The 20,153-nt window shown below is 39.6% G+C and overlaps 1 protein-coding gene across 1 annotated transcript; it reads left to right on the top strand.

The window, feature by feature from the left end:
* Positions 1–18,034: 18,034 nt before the first annotated feature.
* Positions 18,035–19,722, top strand: LOC142841598 (perilipin-2). The gene has a single exon (XM_075958539.1). The coding sequence runs from the start codon at positions 18,080–18,082 to the stop codon at positions 19,355–19,357; it is 1,278 nt and encodes a 425-aa protein (XP_075814654.1). The 5' UTR covers positions 18,035–18,079; the 3' UTR covers positions 19,358–19,722.
* The last annotated feature ends 431 nt before the right edge of the window (positions 19,723–20,153 follow it).

Here is a 20,153-nt window from a genome sequence, read left to right as displayed (position 1 = left end):
CTCAGTGATCCACCTGTCTCCACCCCTCAGCAGCAGGATACCAAATCCAATATCTTCAAGCAGCATTTTTATCTGGGCTCTAGTGTTGAAATGGGGTCTTCGTGCTTGAGAGGCCAGTACTTTACCATCTCTGAGGCACTGATATTGTAGTGCAAATATGGAAGAGTCGGTGTAGCAAGTAGCAACAAGAATACCTTGTCTGTAGAATAGAATAGAAAGCATAAATGAAGATTTTTGTTTAACATTTTAAAAAGTAGAGAACAAGATCTACTAATTCGCTTCCCTTTCATCTTGAAATCAGTTTACATTCAATTGAGTGTGTATGGATGTTTTACATTTTTGTGCAAAGTTAAAGGAACATTATTTAAGGAACATAAAAGTGAAAGAAATTTAGAAGACAAATGAGTAATTAAGAGTTTTTACTACTCATGCAAGTACCTAAGTCAGCTCCCAACACTCAAATAGCAGCTCACAACCATCTAAACTCGAGCTCCTGAGCATTTTACATCATCTTCTTGCCTCTGGTGAAACCAGGCACACACATGGTGAACACAAATTCAGACAAAGCACTAACACACACGAAAGAAAAATAAATGTGATTAAAAGGCACAGGTGAAAATGAACATGACTTTCATCACGCTCTTTAATCTACAGAATGACTAAACATAGATGAACAGGAAGCAAAAGTCAGCCCTGACTGACAAATTCTCACTGATACTCAGTCCTCTCAGAATACATTGCTGGGACTCCAGAGGAACAAAAGCAAAAGCACTGGACCCAGCCTGTTCTGGGCTCAAAACGTGACTTGTGAATTCCCTTCATTATTTTGACATATCCATGAATCATTGTCTGAAATTACCAGAGCATAAGGTGGTTCATTCATAGTGACCTCCAATAGTGGTTTTCAAAGTAGAGCTCCCATGAATGATAATGGTGTTTGTATACTGATGATGAGGGCATCAAACATCCAACCTGGAAAAACATCTGGAGCATCTTCAAACTGCAAACAGAATTAACATATGACCCATCAATACTGAGTCTAGGATATATACCCAGGAGAACTGAAAACATATCTCCTTACAAAAGTGCAGCAACACATGTTCAAAGCAGCTTCATTGCTCAAAGCAGTGAAACAACTCAACATTTGTTCCAGGTCAAAATTTACGCATAAACCTCACTTCACTTTCTTATTGTTTCCTTACCTCAGAATAGGAAGAGAATAGGTAAATGGTGACAAGTTCCCTTTATAAATGTTATGCAAATGTCATAAATAATATTAGTACTAATCACTACAATTGTTAATAAAAATTTCACAGCAATTATGATGTATTATCCAAGAATCCTCTTAAAAAGTAAAACCTGGTATCTAGTCATGAAATATGTACTTTAAGGCATAATTTAAATTATTCTTAAGTTTTATCAAAGAGTGGCTATTTTTGTGTAGCAAAGAGATATCCATAGTAATTATTTCCAGCTATAAACCTGCAACTGAGACTTATCCCAGGCCACTTTCTTAAGTTTACATGTAATTCTTGGAACTGGAGAGAAAATGGAGATACTGAGAAACATCACTGCAGGGCACTCATGTAAAATAAATATTTTCACTTGGACTCAAGTTCATAGACTTTTCAAGATTAGCACATTTGTTTATGTACTGGTAATCTAAATCAATTTGGTAAGTTCAATTAAGTTTCCCTGAAAATGTATTCCTCCTTAATTGACTGGTGATATGCTATGCTAAATATATCTTAATAAATGCAACTACTTTTTCTATAAAATATTTAAGTAAATTACCAATAAACTATATTAACTCATAAAGTTTTCTTTAATTGTGTGTGGGGAAGGAAAGTATAGGCAGGAACATGGCACAGTGTACATACTCAAACCAGAAAATAAGTTGTTAGAGTCAATTTTCTACTTCCATCATGTGTCTTCCCCTAACTGAACTGGGTTCATCAGACTTTGCAGTGATTACCTTTGCTACAGAATATTCTTAATAGCCCAGATAACTGTAACAGTTTTAAGTACATTTTGAAGCAAACAAAATTTTATAATTAGCTTAACATGGGAAAACTTGAGTTATTGAGACTGGAAGCATTTATTCATGAATGACCAAAGTTTGTGGTGTTATCTTATGGTCTGTAAAATATCAGGAAAATGGGACTGTGAGTTAAACAAAGTCCCTTCTGTATAGTTGATCAGTAAAGGTTGTCCAATGTGTCATATCTTCATATATTTTACTGAGTTACAAAGTATGAGTTTACAAATTCTACTTATCAGGAGTTCTTACAAAGGTACAGCCACAAACAATATGAAAGAATTCAATGATAAATATCTACACAAGACATAGAATGTTATGAGATTAAGCTATTTAAATCTCACCTCTTTGAGCAGGGGCTATAACTCAGTTGGCAGAGTGCTTGCCTAGGATGCACAAAGCCCATGATTTGATTTTCACCAACACATAAATAAAGTGTGGTAGCACAGTCCTACAACCTTGGAAATCAGGAGACAGACCAGGAAGCTTAGAAGTTCACAGTCATCCTCAGTTATATTACAAATTCGTAGAGTACATGAAACCCGATATCAAAAAATAATCAAATCTTATCTCTTCAACATCTTTGAAACTTAAATTTTTAAAAAAAATCCAAAATTATTTCTAGCTTCAGTAAACTAAAGAATAGGCTTAGTAATGTTTTTTTATGAGTTGTTGCAAGAAGATAAATGATGGCTATATTAATAGGCAATAGACATATAGTAGATAGATAGATAGATAGATAGATAGATAGATAGATAGATAGATAGATAGATAGATAGACAGAAAGACAGACAGACAGACAGAGATTAGATAGACATATAAAGATGATAGTTGGATGAACACATAGATGACAGATATTTATCTTGGTACGTAATGAAAGCTGTGAAATGTCTGCTCCTGCTAAGCTTGCTGAGTAACAGTTTGAGCTGTTTTGATAAGTCAGAAATTGTGTTGCAACTTTAATTTCAATTCTTTTCTACAATCTAATTTAATGGCATCATATATTATTAGTGTGCAAGCTCTTTAACTCTCTCTCATAAACAAGTATTGAATCTCTTCCCAATTATAACTCTATTTTTAACAATTGTGCTTCTTTTTATGGGCTTCCATATTTAGAGTCTTTTTAAGTTTTCTTACAACACAGTTTTATTGCTTATAGTATCACTGTGCACTATTTCAATATCAAACATGTTTGTATTTATTAATACATATGGTCTTAATTTTCCTTCATTTTCTTAATAATCATCCTGAGTGCATGCCCCAAGCAACACATGAGGCTATAGGATTTTGTGAGACGAAAGAAACATGTTTGTTTTCTCGGGGTTTATAGTACAGTGTGAAATACAGATGTTAATTTCATGTGCTATAGAGAATCAGAGATACCAGGAGAATATATTAGTTACTTGTTTTTTGATAAAAACTTGTCGCGACCGCCTCGACCAGCAAGGATGACGCGACACCGGAGCTCTTCTTGCAAACAATTTATTCAGGACCTTCTTGACAATGGAATCTCTCTCCCGGGGCAAGCCTCTCCCAGCCCTTAAGAAGGCCTGGGCCGCCAATTCTGGATCGCCATGTGGGCATCATCCATAGGTTCACGCATATGCAAGCAGCTTACGATCCTCGCATGATGATAGCGTGAGCCTGGGCTTAGCCATGTATGGAGTTGTTTATCCTAGAAAGCACTCGCTTTTGGGATTGCGGAGGGTGGAAGCCTGCGCCATCTTTAAGGTGCGGCTCCACGCAGCTCTCTACAAAAACTGAAGAATGTAACAGATAAAAATGAAATTAGTAAAATAGTGTTTGTTCTGGTAATACTATAAATTAGGGAGAGAAGCTTATAATCAGAATAAGTATCATGAAGGAGGGCAAAAAAAATCTGATTCTTAAAAAATAATTTAAAAAATCATTAACAACAAACATTAAAGGACTTGGATACAATACATATTTCTTCTCAAAACAGAATAATTACCATTCTGTGGATTGCCTATGGGCATCCCCACTGTAAGAACAGACTGACCTCCTTCCTGATGGACATCCAAAGTCCTCTTTTATGAATAGCTTCCAGAAGTTCCAGAAGACACCATCTTTATTTAATGGTGGGATTTACCTTATAACTCCATTCTTCAAACCTGTTTATCCTACTGTGTTTGTGAGTTATTAGCCATCTCATTGTTTTATCATCTCTAGAAATAATTAGTACCTTCTAGACCTTGACTTCAAACTAAAATCAATCTATGTTTATTTCCTATAGATAGGAATGCTCCACCTATTTCCATCCATTTGAGTTCCATATGAGGCTGCCTTTGGATCATACCCTTATCTCTTGACCTTCCTCTTAGTTATCATGCCCACTTGTAATCTCATTTGTATTAATACCCTTTCAATGCTGCCTGTATCAATTTATCCATCCCTGTGATCAAATACCCAAGTAAGTCAACTAAAATGGAAAAAGATTAATTTGGGGTCACAATTCTGAGGTCTCATCCACTGCGGTGATATGAGCACAGCATGGCAGGCAGCTCATACCACAGTGGGTGAGCGGCAGAGAAAATGTCTGCACCAGCTGGCAAGTTGTCCCTTTTATCCTACCTGTTACCTCAAACTCTGGGATGTTGCTAACAACCTTCTTGGCAGATTTTCCCACCTTATCTAACCAACGCTGGAGATCTATTTGTAGACATATCTAGAGCTGTGATTTGCCAATATGTAAGATTCCTCATTTCAGTTAATTGACAGACATAATTAAACATCATATTGTCTCTACAATAAATTTACTGAATCATAACTTTGATCATAACTTTTCTCCATTTCAATAAAAAAAACCTGTTTCCCAACCAAGAATAAAATTTAATATATTTAGTTTTGCTTTAAAAATCTATGTGCTGGTCTAGGGATATAGTTAAACTTCAGAGATCTTCTCTAGTATGCAGAAGATCCTAGGCTTAATCCCTAGCAAAACAATAAAAAGAAAACAAACAGTCAATAAAAAGGAAACACAGTCAATATATTTGTTTTAAAAAATATTTTTTGGAATGTTGACTGGGGTAGTTCGGATGAGAATGGTCTCCTAGGCTGGTATGTTTGAATGTTGGTCCCCAGATTATATACTGTTTGAGTAGGATTAGCAGGCACGTCCTTATTGTAGTTGGTGTATGGGAAGGGGTGGACTTTGATGTTCAAAAGCCAACACCAAGTCCTGTCTCTTCTCTCCACATCCCTCCTGCTGCCTGTGGATCAGAATGTAAAACTTTCAGACACTGCTCCAGTGCCACGCTTGTCACTTGCTGCCATGATGATTGTAGACTAACCCCCTGAAACTATAAATAAGCCCCTAATTGAGACAACAAATAGCTTAAAATTTGAAGCCTCTGAGCAAAGAAAAGTGAATTATGCTTTGAGTACAAAGAAAGCGAAGTTTCTTTGTGTTTGTATCATTTTAGAAACAAATAACAATGTTTCAAGATGTGTTCCTAATTTTTAATCTCCTGTTGATAGGATATGGTGCATGACCATGAAATTCCCCATGTCTGCTGTAACCAACTCTGGTCTCTGATGTTTTGAAGTTTATATAATGGAGGAGTAATTTCATTGGTTAATACAGAAACTGCTTGGCCTGATAGGTTAGAACATAGGTGGGTGGAGTAAACAGAACAGAATGCTGGGAAGAAGAGAAAGTGAGGCAGACGCCATGTCGCTCCTCTCCAGAGCAGACGCAATGAAGCAAGCCGCCAGGTCAGACATGCTGAATCTTTCCCGGTAAGACTGGTGCTACACAGATTACTAAATATGAGTTAGGCAAAATGTGAGAATTAGCCATTTAGAGGCTAGAACTGATGGACCAAGCAGTGTTTAAAAGAATACAGTTTCCGTGTAATTTTTTCGGGGCATGAGCAAGCCAGGCGGCTGGGAGCCAGGTGGCAGGAATGCAGCCCGAAGCTCTTCTACATTTATATAACTAAGACACTGCACAATAGGTTTAGCCTCTTCCCTGGCAATGTGTAGTAATATGGAGCTGTGGCGGCGGGGCTGCGTCCCCAACACCCCAAGCCGCCTGCCCGGCTAGCTTATGCCCCAAAATAATTACACAGACACTGTATTCATTTAAACACTGCTTTGGCCCATTTCTATCTAGCCTCTTCTAGGCTAATTCTCACATATTAATTTAGCGCATTTCTAATCATCTGTGTAGCGCCCCTAGGTGCGCTTACCGGGAAGATTCTAGCCTAAGTCCATCCTGGGTGGGAGCTTCATAGCGTGCGTCTTCCCTGGAGCAGGTAGCATGGCATCTCTCTGAAGCATCTGCTCTGGAGAGGAGAGCTGTCGAGTCTGACCTCACTTCCTCTTCCTCCCAGCGTTCTGTTCTGTTTTCTCCACCCACCTAAGGGTGGGCCTATCCAATGGGCCTAGCAGTTTCTTTATTGCTTAGCCAATGAAATCAATAGATTGATATATGACACTCCCACATCACTTCCCCTTTTTCTGTTTAAACAAAAAAAAGGCTTTAACTTTAACATAGCAAAATTACATATAACGAAACAGTTATCAAGTAAAAGTTACAATAATCTTTATCATAACTAAGGAAAACTATAACTAACTATTCTTAACTCCATCAAAGACTCCAGAAAGATACAATACTACATAAACAAACAAGAAAAAAGCAACTTTTAAACTCTAGAAATGACAGAGACAACTCACTGCCTGGACAGTCACCCAAAGTTCCTCTGTACTGTTGGGGCATCCATCTTCAGCCTTCAGGCCCATGGTATCCAGCAGACATTTCCATAAAGCAGGAAAATTCAAAGTCAGTTCAGTCACTATCTGTTGTATCCTGCAGAATGTCTCGCAGACTCTTTCATAAATCAGGAACCCCGAAAGATCATCTCACCTTAGGCAAGTTCAGTAGTCCTCTCTCTGCAGGTTCTCTGTGTCCAGTTTATGCAATAGTCCAGGCAAGAGCAGTTTCTTGCCCAAATGGCTATCAAACTCCATAAGGATCCTCTTCGATGCCCATCTTCCTCTTGAAGTAGATTGGTGCTGCCAGGAGCAGAGTGTCTCATTGTCATGAAAAGTCCTCAGTTATTAAAACATTAAATGCCCTATTCTGTAATCTTTGAAAGACATGAAGAATGTCTATCTAAAATATATCTCTATATATCTAGAAAATCTAACTAACATGACTACAAGCTTTACTGTTATCGATGATTATCCATTAACAACCTATATTTCTTAATTATACAGTACATATTTAAATGAACTACACAATCACAATACCTTAATCAAAATCAGAAACACTTATACATATAACAAAATTGACCTTAAATCTCTATCAATAAAGCAAAATCTATACTAATGCAAATTATTCATACCTATATCATATCCCCCTTTAAATGTAAAAGAACATTTATAAACATTTTTTGGGAATATGGACGCAGTTATTTCTCTCCAAACTGCTTCCTGCTGAATGGGGGCGTCGTTAATTAGGTCTTTCATGGTATAACCTGTGTGCCAGGGTCATCTCAGTTGGCAGTTGAGCAAAGCAATTTTTTGAAGATGTTCACAGCAACCCTTCAGGAGGACGTGGTCCATCATACCAAATCGGGATTGAAGAAATGAACAGGGTCTCATTCTCTGTGAAAACAAAACAAGAAACTCCTTTCCAAAGCATCATGTCCTTAGATCCAAATTTCGAAATCGTAATACCCTTATATCCATTCTGGTTTAGCTTGGCAGCCCATATAATGAAATATCTCTCTGTACTTAGCTCCTTCACAGTCAAAAAATTTAAAGAAAACACAATGTACATAATCCAGACTCTCTGTGAATTTTTCATTTTTATGCGGCTTATTTTTATTTATATCTATAACTATCTGTACTCTGTCTCTTTAAAGACTTTACTTTTACTTTTTTCTTTTTAAACCATTAACTTTATTCTCTGTATTCTTTTTCTTCTCTCTCCCAAGCCTACGTACATTCATCCAACAGTGTGACTCGTTTAGCGGTCTGAATCTGTCCTATTGTGAATCTGCAATTTTTTACTATCCAGGAGCACTTTTGATTTGCGCCTTTAAATCACTAGGCGCTTAAGAATCTCAGCTGTGACATTTCTAGGTTAACTTTTTGCTTTTTGAGCATATATCTTTGACCTGTAGACCAGGCTGTCTTTGAACTCTCAGAGATCCGCCTGTCTCTGCCTCCCAGGCATTGGGATTAAAGGTGTTTGCTACTACTTGAACTCACAGACGTCTGTTTGTCTCTGCCTTTTAGGCACTGGGATTAAAGGCGTGTGCTACCACACCTTGAAGTCACAGAGGTCTATCTCCCTCTGCCTCCCAAGTGTTGGGATTAAAGGTGTGTACACACAACAACTCTCTTCCTTTTTTTTTTTTGTTTTTTGCTTTAAGAACTTCAACTTTCAGCTTGCATATATTTTTAACACACTTTAAACCATTCAGAAATTTTCTCTGTCTTTGAATCTCTCTTTACTGTATATCTCTCTTTTTCTGACCACGTGAGTCTTTAATTTGCCAAGCAATCTCAGTAGGACTAAAGCCGTGGCTTTGCCAGCTAGATCCAGTCCATTCCTTAGCTTTCCAGCCTCATGGCGGATATACAGGCTACAGCCATGATTATAGCATTTCAAGGTCCCTGCCAGCCAGCAAGCTACAACAGACGACACTCAAGTCCTCTCTCGGTAGCCGGCCCTCCTACCTCAAACAGTCAGAGTTTGCCCTGGCAGGATGGCCCAGAAAGCCGGCATTTTTAAATGGTGCAGCTTTTTCCTGCTACGGCTGAAAACTGAAAAGCATGCGTTCAGCTTTTCGTCAACACCATTTAAGTGTTTCGTGGCAGGACCTCTTAATGAGCTGCAGGGATTTGCAGCTGAAGCTGAGTCAGGAAAATTTCAAAATGGAGGACGTACCATTTTGTGCTAGCTCTGGGGCTACCAGGTAGGAGCGGCACTCAGCACTTTAATTCTGAGACTGAGCGTGCAGCACAGAAATTCTTTTCATCCAAGTAACATCCAAATCTGACAGGCAGAGCACTGCGCAGTCTGAAAACACGTCTCTGTATGGCGGCAGGAATCTGCCATGCTCTTCCGCCTGCCTAAGCCTGATTCTGCCTTCTGCCCAGGCATAGTTCACCATCTTTCGGGTCCTAACGCGTGCGCTCGTGCTCCACCTCCCCGGCAAGGCGGGCGAGACGGGCCGGTGGTGCGCCCTCGGCGGACTGGGAAAGGCCTCGGGATCCCACCTCGGGCCCCTGGGAAGAAGAGAAAGTGAGGCAGACGCCATGTCGCTCCTCTCCAGGGCAGACGCAATAAAGCAAGCCGCCAGGTCAGACATGCTGAATCTTTCCCGGTAAGACTGGTGCTACACAGATTACTAAATATGAGTTAGGCAAAATGTGAGAATTAGCCATTTAGAGGCTAGAACTGATGGACCAAGCAGTGTTTAAAAGAATACAGTTTCCGTGTAATTTTTTCGGGGCATGAGCAAGCCAGGCGGCCGGGAGCCAGGTGGCAGGAATGCAGCCCGAAGCTCTTCTACATTTATATAACTAAGACACTGCACAATAGGTTTAGCCTCTTCCCTGGCAATGGGCCTAAAGAAGCTGATACCACATCTTCAATGTTTTCTTCATTTACACTGCTCTTCTGAGCACCTCTGCTGGTTCCACCAAACACTGTCTCAGCTCTATTAGACCCTTTCACTAAAACTGCTACAAGTTTTAAATATTTCAAGTATTGGTTACTTCTTTCTCTTTGATCAACTGCAAATTCCATAAGGGCAGAGTCCATATATTTGTAGGTTAATCATCTAGCTCAACATCTAGCACATAGTGATATCTATAAAACCTTTGTTCAACAATGCAAAAACAAAGACATGAAATGAACATGCAAAACACCATATGGATGAGGGTTTCCATGCCAACTACTTGCACAGTACTTGCTTAGAGTTTACAAATGCCAATATATAAACCAGAAAAGTCAAACTATAGAAATCATTTTAACAAAAGGTGATAACTGCTTCTGGCAATATTTACTCAGTATTTGCCCAATCCTTTCTACAAGTGTAGAGAAAAGTAACTCATACAATGTATGTTTTATGCATAAAATAACTGAGGAGGAAGTTTATGTTTTGCTAAACATCCACATAGTTAAAAGCCAAATCACAACATTTGAGGAGAGACATTATCAAACTTGTAGTGTTTTCACGCCAAACCACAATTTACTCTAAAAGTATATGAAAATGCTTCTCTGTTTAAGCATCTTTCTTAGCATCTTAAATAACATTGGATTTGAAAATACAAGCACAAATTCACCCTCAGATCTCTAAATGCAGTATCAAAGAAAGTGAGCTACTTCCTGATCCCACATAACACTAAGGTTCCAAGGCGGGAGGGTGTGAGTGGTGTAGGAGGTTCTGTATTTGTGCTGATTTCATTGGTTGAATAAAGAAACTGCCTTGGCCTTTCGATAGGGCCAAGCACTTAGATAAACGAGGAAGACAAAACAAACTGCTTGGAGGAAGAAGGCAGGCAGAGAGAGAGAGCCACCATGAAGTCGCCAGAGTCAGGCATACTGAATCTTTCCTTGTAAGCCATGACCTCATGGTTCTACACAGATTATTAAAAATGGGTTGAAGCAAGATGTAAGAATTACCCAAAAAGAGGCTAGATTTAATGGGACAGGCAGTGTTTAAATGAATATAGTTTTTGTGTGATTATTTAGGGTGTAAGCTAGCCAGGCGGGATGGAACAAAGGGCCCGCTCTCTCCTCAACATGTGAGAATGTATTTCCTTCTGATTTAAGTGGCACTTCTTGGGACATCAGTCTCTGATTTCAAATGAACATTTAATCATCTTACCATATCTTCATACAATTACACCTCCATCTATTAGTTAAACTCTGTTAGAAATTATTATATATTCAAAAATAGCAAGTTAAGGGAGGATTATAAACTTGTCCTCAAGTCAGGAACTTAATGTCTCTGAATGACCATGCTCAGTAGTCTAATATGGACCCAGGAATGTGAGAATAATCCTGCCATAAATTTTTCATGTAATCAGAATTTTAGTTTTAAGAGTCAAAGAATACTGGTAGATAATTAATATAATTCTTAGAAATGCACTTTACCTAGTATTAAAAACTATGAAAAATAATTACTTGCATATAGCTTCAATTACAATCTTTGAATCCAGTGGTGCAATGCTTTTTGATGTTGTTCCTCAAAACGATCTACTGTCATAATAAAAGGAAACAAGTTGCAACAGGGTTCTGAGAGGCTTAGCATACATGGCAGAATCGTGTTTATTCTCTTTCCACAAAGCCTAAGGATCACAGTCCTCAGAGTCTCCCAAGTAAACTTTGTTTAGAAATTGTAATTTTTCTGGTTTCTCTTACTATCATTTGTTATCTCGTGTTCATAATAACTTTTAGTTTTGTTCTTTTAAAAAATTTAGGCTTATTCATTTTTAATTTTATTTATTTATTTATTTATTTATTTATTTATTTATTTATTTTGGTTTTTCAAGACAGGGTTTCTCTGTGGTTTTGGAGCCTGTCCTGGAACTAGCTCTTGTAGACCAGGCTGGTCTCGAACTCACAGAGATCAGCCTGCCTCTGCCTCCCGAGTGCTAGGATTAAAGGCGTGCGCCACCACCACCCAGCTCATTTTTAATTTTAATAACATTTTCTTTTTAATTTTTATACCTTTACCCTTTAGTCAGTCTTCATTTATCAGTTAAAAAAAGATTACATCTACTCTACTTTTAGATATTATTTACTGTGAGCCAATAGTGACTTAATTTTAGCAATAGGATCATAAATGTAGGATTAACTTGATGTTGTATCAATAACAAAGTAATTGAGCAAATAAATATTCATGACATCTATCTTAAACTATAGGAAGCCTAAAGATAAAAAGTGGATTCTATATATGATATGATTGTGCATAAGTATAGTGACTGAATGCATATACATGCATCATATGCAAACCTGGTGTCTGTCAAGGTCAGAATAGAGGGTACCTAAACTAAGATTACAACTAGTTGTGAGCCAGCAGGTAAGGGCTGTGAACTGAAATTGTGTTCTAACTGCTGATTCATCTCCTCAGCCCACACAACTAAACACTAAATCCCATTAAAGAGCGAAACAAACTATCCAACCTCATATTCATCTTAAAATAGTAAAGTGGTAGACATTATAATAGTAAGCAGGTCAAAGCAGTTCCTTTGAACACTCCTCCAGCTCAGCGACAGGTGTTAGTCAATGAGGCAAGTATCTGTGATTCCCTTATTATACAAGAGGACTAAAGAGCTGACACCACCACTATTTAAACGTAGGTCTAGTGAGGGAGCTGTGGTTGTGCCTGGCTTTACTCATGACAGTAACTTTAGAAGCTAGTTACCTATGTCAAGACTACTAACTACTCCCTACCCCCGGCCACAGAGCAGAGAAGAGCTGTACTTCCTGATTTGTAGGCTGCTCAAATTGTAGGATTATGATAAAAACAATTACTGTTATTAATGTTTTAAATCCATTAAGACTATTTTATGTGGCAACAATGGGGGAACAAATAATAAAATCCAAGGAAAAATGCACTGAAATTTGAAAGGAGACAAAATTATTTTTTATTAAAATGATAAATTACATGATTATGTAACAGAAAAAAATGTAAGCAGATCTTTTCAGCAAAAATAAAATTGAAATACTTCAGATAAACTCTACAACACTTATTGTGTGCATTAAAATGTATTGATGAACTGAGGCATGGACAGAGTGTGTGCATGCCTGATATGTCCAAGACAATAGAATCAATCCTTGGTTGTGCAATTTCAAAAAAAAAGTACCAATTGAGTCAGGCATGTTACACCTAGGATAGTAAGGCAAGATGCCCAAGATTTCAATGTAAGCTTGAGCTGTGTAGTGTAAGACCTTGAATCTAAAACAAGTCACTAAGAAAATAAAGTACAAATTTAAATGGAGTAATGACATTCCATATGAGATGGATGATTCTCCACTGGGATTTCTTTTCAGAACCCAACTGTTCTTCTGGTATTGTAGTGAACAGGGATGCCAATGGACAGATGAGCCCACCAAATGGTCCTGTAATGGGTAGGGATGCTGATGGAAAGATGTACCCACCAAATGTGCTATAGTGAACAGAGATGCTGATGGACAGATGAACCTAAACAAATGGCGCTGTAGTGAACAGGGATGTTGATGGACAGATGAACCCACACAAATGGCTCTGTAGTGGGCAGGGATGCTGATGGACCCATGAACCTACACAATTGTGCTATATTGGGCAGGGACGCTGATGGACCGATGAACATACACAGAACATTTCTCACACTAAAGTGTTATCTTTCTTCTAAACACCAACATTGTTGGCATAACAACCCCTGAAGTAATAGCTGCAAGAGACAAAAGTTGGTGATAGGACTGAGCTGGAGACTGTTACAGGGAGCGGTCCCCTTGTTCCGGCTACCCCGGAATTACACCTGAAATAATCACACAGAAACTGTAATAATTAAATTAGGTCTGGCCCACTATCTCTAGCCTCTTATTGGCTAACTCTCACATCTTGATTTAACCCATTTCTAATAATCTGTATGTCACCACGAGGTCGTGGCTTATTGGGAAAGATTCAGCATGTCTGACCTGGCAGCTCCATGGCAGCTCTCCCTCTGCCCTTCTTCCCAGCATTCAGTTCTGTCCTATCAAAAGGACAAGGCAGTTTCTTTATTCAACCAATGAAGGCAACACATAGACAGAAGAATCTCCTACACCAGGAGACAATGGAGAGTCAGGAACAACGATTGCTGGCTCTGAGGCTGGAGAGGGAATGACACCTGGGACTGTCAATGACAATAACGAATGCGGAAAAAACAGTTTTGCATTTATGATGATCAATAGCTTTTTATGGTTTTTGTTGTTGTTGGTTGGTTGGTTGGTTGGTTGGTTGGTTGGTTGGTTGGTTTTTTGTTTGTTTGTTTTTATTTTGGGGGGATTCCTGATACAATCCAAGTTAAATCTGAAAACTAAGCAACTAGGTAGGTAAGGCTGTACTTTCCAAAAAACTTTGGCTGATGACACGTCTTAGCACTGTTAGGATATCTCTCCTACAATCCCCACTGCTTTGTTATAAAAAAGAAACTTTTATTCATCCAACAGTTGAGTAATAAAGGATCTGGGAAAAGCCAGAAGCAACTAGGTAAGGATAGTCTTTGAAAAAAAAAGCACAGAATTCAAGAGGCTCTACTTTTAGCCTTCAAGAACAAAAAGAAAGATAAAGAGCCTGAAGTGATTATTGAAGCCAAAACTCCAGCCTTCTAAGTTGTCAAAACAATAAAACATCCACAGTGAAGGCACTCGTGGGTACCAGTTCTATGCTTCTGGCTGGTCTAGCTCACACGGACATTGCAATCGTAGTTAAGCACAAGTGCATTCTTTCCTGGGCTTGGTGGAGACTGAATTTTTTCTTTCTGTAGTCCTGGCAATCAACATATCTTAATAAAATTCCTCCTGTAACTCAAAAACAATGGCACTGGGATTTGATACTACTGCATGTACTGGCTTTGTGGGAGCCTAGGCAGTTTGGATGCTCACCTTACTAGACCTGGATGGAGGTGGGTGGTCCTTGGACTTCCCACAGGGCAGGGAACCCTGATTGCTCTTCGGGCTGAGGAGGGGGGGACTTAATTGGGGAAGGGTGAGGGAAATGGGAGGCGATGGCAGGGAGGAGGCAGAAATCTTTAATAAATAAATAAATAAATTTAATAAGAAAAAAGTTCCTCCTATAGATTTGAACTTACTTGCCATCTGGGATTGAAGAGCACCTCAGAGACTTTTAACTTAATTGGGGTGCAGGCCTTGCGCTTGGCCCTACTGCTGCTTGGCAACCCTGTCCTCTTGCTGCAGTCTGAACTGGGCTTCCCTTCACACTGCAGTCAGCAAAATGAGACATCAGAAAAAGTGCTGATGCCCGAATCATTGCAGTCCAAACCATTTAATTAATATACAGGTTTAATGCACTTGGCGATTAAAATTTAATTCTTTCAAGACACACAATAGCAACAACTCCTCTTGCAAGCATTTAATCCATCGCTGCTAAGAAGGAAGCTGAACAGGGCATTGAAATGGGGTTCTTCCTCCTTCCTAAACATTTATCAACCCGTGATCAGTGAAATGACAACATGTGCTTAGCCCTACTTCATGAATCACAATTCTAGGTAGAATTTCTTTTTTATGGGCAGAGTGTTTCTTTTAATTGTATCACAGAAGACCTGTGCACGCAAACATATTCTTCTTCATGTATTAACTGTGCAATATAAACGAGGCCACAAAATTTTAAAATACTCCCTACACAAATAAGAAATAGAGTGTATAAGACATGGCTGTGCATATGTGCAGGCATATATACACAAAAAACTGAAATGAAATTTAATAAAAAAATTAAGGAAAAGAGGATACATGCAGGCATACCCATGCACACACACAAAATAAAATTTAGTGAAAATGTAAAGGAAAGGAGAATTTGTTGGCAGATGTTCTATGGTCAAAACCCCCGTATTTTTCACTCCTTTGGGACATTTGTAAAATGACTGACTTTTCAGTTAAAGTGCATCTGCCTTTGAGACCAGTCTTGTCACTTACTAGCAGTGTAAGACAAAGAGAGATTTCTCTTTCCACACATTCTTATCTCATCTGTATCACTTTCTTTCTCCTTGGGGTTTTGAAATAATAAATGAGATATGCAAACTTATATAGTAACATACATGTATAGAAACATACTTTCATTAAATTATTCTCGCATCATGATAGGTTGGCACAAACTTGATGGGTTAAAGGAACATTTCTTACTGGAAATCGAACCCATTGCCTTGTAAACACTAGGCAACAACCCTACCACTAAAACAAATCCCTGGCTTTTTAAAGACTATCTTGAACTTTGACTCAACCTGTCTGTGCCTTCTGAGAAACTAAGATTACAGACATTGCTACCACAAACAGCTTTTTACATATTCTAGAACCAACTTTCCAAACCCTAATGACTCTCACTAAACCAAAATCAAGATTTCAGCAGAGATATGTTCCTTTCTGAAGACTCCCTTTTCTCCCCTACTCTTTGTTCCAGATGATATCATTTTCCTGGCTCATGAGAGACATCATCCATGTTGAAATCCAGCAGCACCCAGGAATCAAACTAGACCCAAACCTCCTAGAGCCCATAGCCATCCCATGCTAGGGTCACAGCTGGAATGGTGCTGAGCATGTAAAAACTCCCAGGACTAGTCTGGGACACTCAGGATGAGGAAGTAGGCATGGGGTGATAGTATGCTGCTTACTATGGTCCTGAGCATAAAGCTTAAATTGTCATTTTAATTTTAATTTCTTTATTATTGTTTTTAACTTTCATGCACATTAAACAAATACCCCTTACCCTTGCCATCCACTCACCAACTAGCCCTCTTTCTCCTAGACAGCCTCATTTCTACCTTTATATCATATATGTGTGTATTCAGAATTATATATACCTACATAAATTCTGAGAACCACAAACAGTAGAAAACATACATTCGCCTTTCTGACATTGCCTTAATTCAGTTAATGTGATTATCTCCAGTTGCCTCCATTTTTCTACAAACCACATAACTCTATCATTCTTTAAAGCTGGAGGTGGGGAGAGTACCACATTTCTCGATCCATTTTTCTGCTGTTGTACACCTAGGTTGGTTCTGTAACTTAGCTATTGTGAATAGTCCTGCAATAAGCATTGATGTGTTAGAATCTGAGCAATTCAGTCATGAGTTCATATAGACAATCCACTCTAGTGTCATTGGAAACGGAAATGTTTCAGCACAGATTCTTTTCAAAACTGACTCTCAAGGCATGGTGGTGTGTGCCTATAATTCCAGTACTTTAGAGGCCCAAACAGGAGGATTGCTACAAGTTAGAAGCCAACCTGGGATACAGACAAAGTTATATACCAGCCTGGGCTACTGTACAAAATCCTTTCTCGGAATATCAATCAATAAAACCATCTCAAGATAGACAAAACTTTTTGATAAACAGAAGTGAAAGAGCACCAACTAATGTCCACACTACTAACATTTCCACCTTCACATAACAGTGAACTCACTTCCACGAATTTGTGTTTAAATATATACTAAGATTTTTCTTTCCCTACAGAACTGCCATTATATTCCATGCAAATTCCTTATTAGGAGAGGGAGGTTTCCCTCTGTTCTGTGCATTGTAATTTATGTAGCAGGCTTGCTGACCTGTCCCCTCCAAATGCCAGCAACACCTCCTCTCCCTCAATTATGACAAACAAAATTGTCTTCAGATACTGCCACATGTCCTTGAGGGTCAAAATTGCCTTCAGTTGAGAAACAGTGCTCTGAATTAAAATATATAAGCTGTCTCGTTAATGCATGCATATTTGAAGAATAGCATTAAAAAAGCTAGGACTCATTGCTGAACTATTCATGAAACAATGAAACTGTGTTTGAAATATACAATATTCTGTTTGTATAATACCCGATACAGTAGTAAACTGATGAAAATACACGTTCTGAAGTTTTTATTTGTCTGATATATTTGTTTTCCCAAAAATGTCATTTTCTCAGCAGTTCCTCCTGGGTGTGCAGGTGATGTGAACAGAATACAGAAAGAACGCAGGAATAATGTGCTTGGAGTCTGTGTGCTGATTTCTCCTGTTTATCTGTGAACTCAGTGTCAATAAGCATCAGAGGCCAGCTTGAGATTCTTACAGAGTTCCATCCATCATGGGTTTTGAAGTTCCAGGCAAGCACTGGAATTCTTATAACTAGAGGTTCTATAAAGAAAGTCTGAGTGATCGACTGTATTCAAGATTGAGAAGAGGAGACCAGATCATCAGGTCCCCCAGGCCGCTGCTCAGTTTGCTCTGGGCTCGGGACTGCAGCAGCGGGTGGCGGTTGTGCGCGGGCAGTCCCGGGCTAGCTCTCGCTTTTGTTTCAGAGGTTTCTTTTTTTCTCCAGGAGGAAAAAATGGCGTCAGTTGCAATTGACCCACAACCGAGCGTGGTGACCAGGGTGGCCAACTTGCCCTTGGTGAGCTCAACCTATGACCTGGTGTCCTCGGCTTACATCAGTACAAAGGACCAGCATCCGTATTTGAGATCTGTGTGTGAGATGGCGGAGAAGGGCGTGAGGACCGTGACCTCGGTGGCTGTGACAAGTGCACTGCCCATCATCCAGAGGCTGGAGCCACAAATTGCTGTTGCCAATACCTACGCCTGCAAGGGGCTAGACAGGATCGAGGAGAGACTGCCTATTCTGAATCAGCCTACTGCTGAGATTGTTGCCAACGCCAAAGGTGCTGTGACTGGGGCCAAAGATGCAGTGACGACCACTGTGGCCGGGGCCAAAGATTCTGTAGCCAGCCCTCTCACGGGGGTGGTGGACAAGACCAAAGGAGCAGTGACTGGCAGCGTGGAGAGGACCAAGTCCGTAGTCAACGGCGGCATCAACACGGTTTTGGGGAGTCGGATGGCGCAGCTCGTGAGCAGCGGGGTAGAAAACGCACTTGCCAAGTCGGAGCTCCTGGTAGACCAGTACCTCCCTCTCACTCAGGAAGAGCTAGAGACAGAAGCAAAAAAGGTGGAAGGATTTGATATGGTTCAGAAGCCAAGTTACTATGTAAGATTGGGGTCCCTGTCCACCAAGCTCCGCTCCCGGGCCTATCAGCAGGCTCTCAGCAGGGTTAAAGATGCCAAACAGAAAAGCCAGGAGACCATTTCTCAGCTTCATTCCACTGTCCGTCTGATTGAATTCGCCAGGAAAAACATGCAGGGTGCTCAGGATAAGCTCTCTGTCTCGTGGGAGGAGTGGAAGAGAAGCATGGGCTACGATGACACTGACGAGTCCCACTGTGCTGAGCACATCGAGTCACGTACTCTGGCTATCGCCCGCAACCTGACTCAGCAGCTCCAAACTACGTGCCAGACTCTCCTGTCCAACGTCCAAGGGTTACCACAGAATGTCCAAGATCAGGCCAACCACTTGGGGGTGATGGCAGGCGACATCTACTCAGTGTTTCGCAATGCTGCCTCCTTTAAGGAAGTGTCTGACGGCTTCCTCACTTCCAGTAAGGGGCAGCTGCAGAAAATGAAAGAATCCTTAGATGATGTGATGGATTACCTTGTTAACAACACGCCTCTCAACTGGCTGGTAGGTCCCTTTTATCCCCAGTCTACCGAGTCTCAGAATGCAGAGGTGGACAAGACCGGCCAGAAGGTCCAGCAGCCTGAGCTCAAAACTCACTAAACCTGTCCTTGTCACCAGTGCATGCTGTCTGCCGGGTGATGCCTTTTGCTAGTTGGAAATTAACCCAATAGATGACTTTAGATTGGAAAAGGAGCTAGTTCAGACAAAGATCCTCATTGTGGTCATCAGTGGCTGAATTAAGAGCTCTAAAGATGCGGCATTGCCACGTGACCTTTGCCCCCCTGGCTGGGAAGTGGACCGTGTTAGGCACGTGAGAGCCTACCAGAACTTAAAAGCCCAGGGGTACTTACACGTTGTCTGTGGCCTTTGTGCTATTGGCTGTAAATGTCTGTCTGTACTGAATAAAGATTCCTCCGTGTGGCTTCAAAAAAAAAAAAAAAAAAAGATTGAGAAGAGGAAAACAACCCCACAAAGCCTTTTGTGCAACAGGCACAGAATGCTTCCTTCTTTCTAGACTCGAATAATTCTGCTTCATGTTCACTCCCAACACCCAGTAAGGTTTATTTGTAGTTTTACCAATGATGAACACCTACATTTGATGACAAAAAATCTTCTTGGAATCTTATGTGGTTGAAATTTGTCCTTAAATAAAGCATACTATAAAATTCCATTAGCATCTTCAACTGTTCAACTTCATATTGGCTCTCAAAATTTTTTGAATAGATTTATCTTCAGATTTCTAATCTATTATATGAGGAAACAATTATTTTCACTTGTTGCAATAATATTTAAAATGGTAAAACAATAAATTTAGGATTAATAAATAGTTGTCTTAATCTACCCCTGAATTTTATGTGTAAAGCACATATGAACTTTAACAATTTTATAAATACTT

The sequence above is a fragment of the Microtus pennsylvanicus genome, chromosome 1 (genome assembly GCF_037038515.1).
Source record: "Microtus pennsylvanicus isolate mMicPen1 chromosome 1, mMicPen1.hap1, whole genome shotgun sequence".
Taxonomy (NCBI): domain Eukaryota; kingdom Metazoa; phylum Chordata; class Mammalia; order Rodentia; family Cricetidae; genus Microtus; species Microtus pennsylvanicus.
Note: the sequence above shows the minus strand (reverse complement) of the source record. Positions and strands in the feature narration are given on the sequence as shown.